Source organism: Strix aluco, chromosome 1, assembly GCF_031877795.1.
Source record: "Strix aluco isolate bStrAlu1 chromosome 1, bStrAlu1.hap1, whole genome shotgun sequence".
Taxonomy (NCBI): Eukaryota; Metazoa; Chordata; class Aves; order Strigiformes; family Strigidae; genus Strix; species Strix aluco.
The window spans coordinates 151,972,976-151,978,762 of NC_133931.1; the positions used below are offsets into that span (position 1 = coordinate 151,972,976).

Below are 5,787 nucleotides of genomic sequence, written 5' to 3' on the forward strand. Positions count from 1 at the left end.
GGTGACAGTGGCTGAGGTGATTCCCTCTCTGCAATGCGAAGTAATCCTGTGCCCTTCCCTGCGTCCCAGAGGGGTGTCCTATGCTTGTCCCAGGGATGCAGGGATTCAGGTATGGAATAGGTTCCACAAGGCAGAGCATATTTGAGGGTGAGGCAGAAGTGATGCTTTTATCAGAGGAGAAAATAAATGCTAGAGGAAGCACTCTGCTTGCTGAAATGTATTAAAAGAGCTCTAAAACTTAATTAAAAATCATTCTGTGGCAAGCTTGTAAGGTCACCACTTTAGAAACACACTGGTGCTCTTAGGAAACTAATGTTGCCACTTATTATGCCATAGTTCACAGCATATCCCAAAAGGAGGTATAAGTATAGCGGTCCTCCCAGGAGCATGCTGCACACATGGTTCAACCTCCAGGGCCATGTCAGACCTTAGGCCAACTACTCACACCAGATGAAGGCAGCTCAGGTGGGCTCACAGGAACCCTGCGCTGTCAGAGCAGCCAGAGAGCTGGGTGGGTGCTGGAAACGGCTGACCAGCCCTGGTGCCTCCGACAGGGCTGGAGAGGACGCAGACACAGGACTGAAGTAATCCTTTAAGGTGGGCCTTGAATGTCATCCCAGCAAAGGCGTAGATCAGGGGGTTCAGGCAGCAATGGATGAAGGAGATGGTTTCTGTCAGCTGCAGGGCCAGAGCTATCTGGTAGCTTGCCTTGCAGTCATTGATGATGTGCAGGCTCTGCAGAGAATCTAGGAACAGCGCGATGTTAAAGGGAGTCCAGAAGAGGAAGAAAACAATGACGATGATGAAAATCATCTTGATCGCTTTGATCTTGTTCCGATTTTTGCATTTTTGCAGGTTTTTCAGTATCTGGGCATAGCAGCAAATGAGGATGCTAAGGGGAATCAAGAGGCCTAAGATATTGGCTGCAAACTGAGAAGCAACCTTCCAGGTGTTGTTGCCTGGTGGGTATGTGGAAACACACTGCAAAGACTGCTCGATTTCCAGCTGCTGGTTGAACATGATGTTGGGTACAGAAGCCAAGCCAGCCACTAGCCACAGGATTATACTGATAATTATGCCACAAGAGGCTGTCCGTATCTTCATGGCATAGACAGCATGGACAATTGCTATATACCTGTCTATGCTCATGAGGGTTATAAAGAAAATACTGCTATAAAAGCCTGTGTAATAAATGCCAGCCATTATTTTGCACATAGCGTTGCCAAAAACCCACTGGTCTGAAGCATAGTGGGCTTGGAAAGGGAGAGGCACAACGAAGAGGAGATCGGAGGCTGCGAGGTTCAGCAGGCAGATGTCAGTCATCGTTGTTAGCCTTTTCCTGGTCAGGAGAACCCAAAGAACCAAGGAGTTTCCCAGAAGGCAAAAGACAAACACAAGGCAGTAAAGAATTGGCAGAAACAGGGATTTGAACCTGCGAAAGCTGTCTCCTTCATTGCATGGAGCAGTGTTTTCATCATATCCATAGTCATATTCTGTGGTGCCAAGGAACTGGCTTGTGGGATTCATCTCAGATACCTGTTCAGGAAAGAGCAAGGGATTAATGGCTGGCTGTCCTGGCATGGGACTACCAGAGTGGCTTCTGCCTCTCTCTGTGCCACACCAAACCCATGGGTCAGCCTCCAGGCAGAGAGGGACTGCAAAATGCAGTCTCGGTCTCACTGGCTGGACAAGATCAGCTGTACCACCCAAAAGGCTGCACCTGCAGCCTGCCAATCGTTCCTGTACATGCGTATGTATGAGCAGTGGGATGCTCTCAGTTTCCCTGAAACTGCCTCAGTGCCAGTGAGTTAGCCCCTCATCATTATAGTGACAGTGAAAAATTCATGCTCTGAATAGTCATAACGGTGCCAAATGGTACAAAACCTGTACCTGATCTAAGAATCTGGATTTTCTTGTGCTCCCTAGGGTGGGGAAGCTTTTTGCCTGTAGCATAAAGACCCCTATAAAAGTGTCTCAACTGAAGAAGCCATCACCCAGCAGCATAACCACATTTTTAGCTGAGCTGATCTGGGCTAGATACTGGCATGGAGTGCAGAGGCATGTAAGCTAGTATTCCATGGATGGGTGCAGGATCACATACAAAAAACCTCTGCCTCAGCAAGGAGTTTGCAGGGCTACACTTGCAGTGCCGAGCTCTGCCGAGCAAGGCTGCCGCTGAGCAGCTTGGTTGTGCCTACTTCTAATACACAGCAGTTTATTGCTCCTGCCTGTTCTGCCCAACTTCAGTTTTCTAGTTTAGAGAAAACCAAAGCAATCTGGGGGTGCGTTTCCTCTCTGTCATTTCTGAAGAGCTGCAATGAAGACAGCTTTCAAATAGTATGACCTGCTCTCCAAAAGTGAGTCAGTGCTTTAGCCACTTTTTTTTTCTGTCCAGATGTCACCTCATGACCCCTATAAAAGGAGATCTGGTTTGCAGAGTTAAGTGTTCACATTTTAAGAAGTAACGGTTCTAAAAAAGACACTATTTCAAAGGCGTTTGCCTTGTCACTGCTAAGACATTTGCGTGTTTATTGTGCACTGCACCTATATTATGCTTGCATACAAGTTGATCACATCTTCAAACAGCTTCAAAGACACAGAGTTTCCATGAGGGAAGAATAATTTGTAATAATCATTGCTATTAAGCTGGAGCAATAATATGAGTGATTAATTCATTAAAAGTAGAGGACATGCTCTCTTGAGTTAAAAATTGCTGCTCAGGTATGCAAGAACAGAGAGAACAGTGAAAATTTTCTTATTGATGAAGAAGGAATCAGAATTCACCCCTTCTTGCCCAGCTGTGCCACCTTGTGCAGGGAAACAGGAGGATCCATACACCCAGCACATAGGGGTGCTGGAGTCGGTGTTTGTCCTCTGCTCCAGGTATGGATGTTTACTGACCTACCTCAGCTTTTCTTGGGGCACCAGGACTGATTCCATCAAAGTCAACTGGCATGTGCAACGCAGAGAAACCCATTACAAATACAGCACTCAACCCTACGGAGCTCCTTGGTCAAAAATAACGAATGAGAGAAAAGCATTGTTGTAATCTATGTTGATAGTGTAATTATTTCTTATATTGAGTTTTCAGCTGTAGGTAGGACACCTGCGTTATTGATTTCAACTTTGTTTTCATGCATAAACCCCCTAAATATTGAGCTGTTCAGTCAGTAGATAATGGCTGTTCATTCAGCAACAGGTATGGTTAGAAAATATTTCCAGCTAATGCTGACACACTGCGACTGTAAGCACTGCAGCAACGGCTTGCTTTTCTTAATTGCCTGTCAGGGACCCCTTAAAAGCAGTCCGTATACTCAACAATCAAAAGTTTAAAGGTTTGAAAAAAAAATGAATACTGCTTTATATAATTATATGAATACATAGATAGATACAGATACATAGATATAGATTTATAGATATGATGTATCGGATTTTGGCAAAATTCAAAAGTCTTTTTCCTGGGCTGAACACAGCCTAGAGGTGCTCCACTTTAGACTTTCAGAACACCTTTACACCTTTAATATCTTTGACAGCTTCCGACCAAGGCACAGCATTTTCCATTTTCTCCCCTCTCCGCATCAGTTGGCAAAACAGTCAAACTGAAAAAGCAGTTTTCTGGAGGGTATCAAGAGAGAAATAACTGCTGCAGGTCCCTTTCCCCTGGTTGACAAAATTAATGCCTAGTAATTTTAAGAGAAGCACATAAATGCGGATGGACTTTACCTTTAACAGCAAGAAGCCTTTATTCTCCCAGATGGTCCCGATCCCCTCCTCCCTCTACTGTGTCCTTGTCCTCTCTCTCGGGCTCAGGAGTTTCCAGGTTTACTCCATCACTTGTGGTGATGGCTGAGATTTGGCAGTATGTGGGTGTCAAATGGGCAGCTGACAGTTCCAGAACAGGTTTTGAGGCAAATAGAAGATTTTGTAGCTGCGGTAAACAGGAAAAGAGGTGAGAAGGCTTACAAACACATTCTGTGAAACAAAAATAAAATACAGCTCTTTTTGAAGACAGTGAAGGTTGTACATGAACGGTGTTCTCCTTTTAATGTGTTTGCTAAACCCCCCTTCTTCACAGTCACCGCTGATTTAAGTGAAAAATTTAAAAGCTCAGATGGCTCCATCACAGAACACACCCTAATAAATTTGCAACTTTTTACAGAAGCTGATATATAATTTCCGAGTCACACTATCTGTTTTTCGTTTCCTTCAGCTAATATAATCTTGTATACTGCAGTCTGTTATGTCCGTTCCCATTAGCAATGTATTAAGTTTCTGAGCAAAATAAGAACTCACAGCTACTGATACCTCTTTGCAATCATTTTTTAAAGCAGCTTTTATTCAAGCGGAGATATTTCAGAGTTTCTTTGCTACCTTGGTGTTATTTTAAGTATATTTTAGTCCATTTAGGATACATGGTTGTATTTTGGAAACAAAATATTGAAACAAGGACAGGCTTGAAATTTTTTATTTCTTTCAATAACTTTAGATTATTTCTGGTTTCTGTAATACTGTAAACTGTGGTGCTTTATAAGTCAGCCAAATTATATGCTTTTCATCCATTAATATCAACAAGCACAATTTTCCTGATTTATAGGAGCGCAGAGAACACAAGAGATTTGCCCAAGAGCCCCAAACAAGTATGTGGCAGATCCAAAGCATGACTGTTATTAAAGTTATTAACCTGTTCTTTCATAGGAGCTAGCAGCTCCAATCCAAAGTGGCTTTCCAGCTTGCTGGCTGCTGCATAAACAAATAGTGAAGAGAGTCCCAAAGAAGAGAAGAGCTAAACACGGCAGGCAGACAAAAAAAAAAGTGAGAAAATGGTCTGGGAAACAAAAAAGAAGTAACTTAATGAAGGAACTGGCACTAGTCAGTAGCACAGTCAGAAATAAAAGACCTGTTCCTTGAGATATTCAAAATGCTATCGATGACCACGGCATCACTCTGCTGCCAAGTACCCAGTTGGTCTTACTACATAAGAGAGACCAGCTCCTCTTATTTTTTCGTTTGGGGTTTTTTTTTTCAGAATTAACTTTTGAACATTGTGGTAATAGAACTTTATTTTATTCTACTCTCTATATATTAATTATATGATTAATAATATGTCAATAGTATGTTCTGCTGTTACAGACATACAGTACAACGTAATGTAACCCCATTCTATTTACTTTTTTGTTTAGAAATCATTAAGGTCAGCTTTATTTCTTCTTATGATCAAAACATTAATCAATTAAAGATGCTTCCCTTTGGATGCTTTTTGCATTAGTTTGGCTGATAAGTTATTAACACATACAAAAAAATTAAAGAATAGTTTGACATGAAGTCAACAAAAGAATGAAATATATTTGCATTTTTAAACATTAATACATATTCTAACATGAAAATAAATCTTGTATTTTTTCTTATTTTCTGTTCCATATATTATGATTTTGCAAAAAAAAAATTCAGTTCATTCAAAATGTGTATTTTTTAATTTGGAAATCTTCCAGCTGTGTATTTTCACCAGCTGCAATTCTGCATGGCCAGGCAAAGTGAGGCATGAAGCTGGAAGAGTGTAGCAGGGAAACATCAGAGGAAATGCTGCGTGTGTTGGAGAAAGCTGGAGCAAGCAAGAAGATGCAGAGGACCTTAAAGGCAAGGAAAAGAGTCTGAATTCAAGGGTAAAAAGATAAGAAACAAGTGAACAGGCCTGGTGACTGCTGTGGTTGGAGGACAGCTGGCTGCTGTACTTTGGGCAGACCAGAGAGGACTGTGCTAGGCATATGGGTAACAGCCTGGTAATAAGGA

The 5,787-nt window shown here is 42.1% G+C and overlaps 1 protein-coding gene across 1 annotated transcript; it reads right to left on the reverse strand.

Moving 5' to 3' along the window:
* Window positions 1-471: 471 nt before the first annotated feature.
* On the reverse strand, window positions 472-4,723 carry LOC141934349 (C-C chemokine receptor type 8-like). The gene is made up of 3 exons (XM_074849723.1): window positions 4,682-4,723; window positions 3,724-3,928; window positions 472-1,536 (listed from the first exon to the last, which is right to left on the reverse strand). The coding sequence occupies exon 3, from the start codon at window positions 1,525-1,527 to the stop codon at window positions 472-474; it is 1,056 nt and encodes a 351-aa protein (XP_074705824.1). The 5' UTR covers window positions 1,528-1,536; window positions 3,724-3,928; window positions 4,682-4,723.
* Between the last annotated feature and the right edge of the window lie 1,064 nt (window positions 4,724-5,787).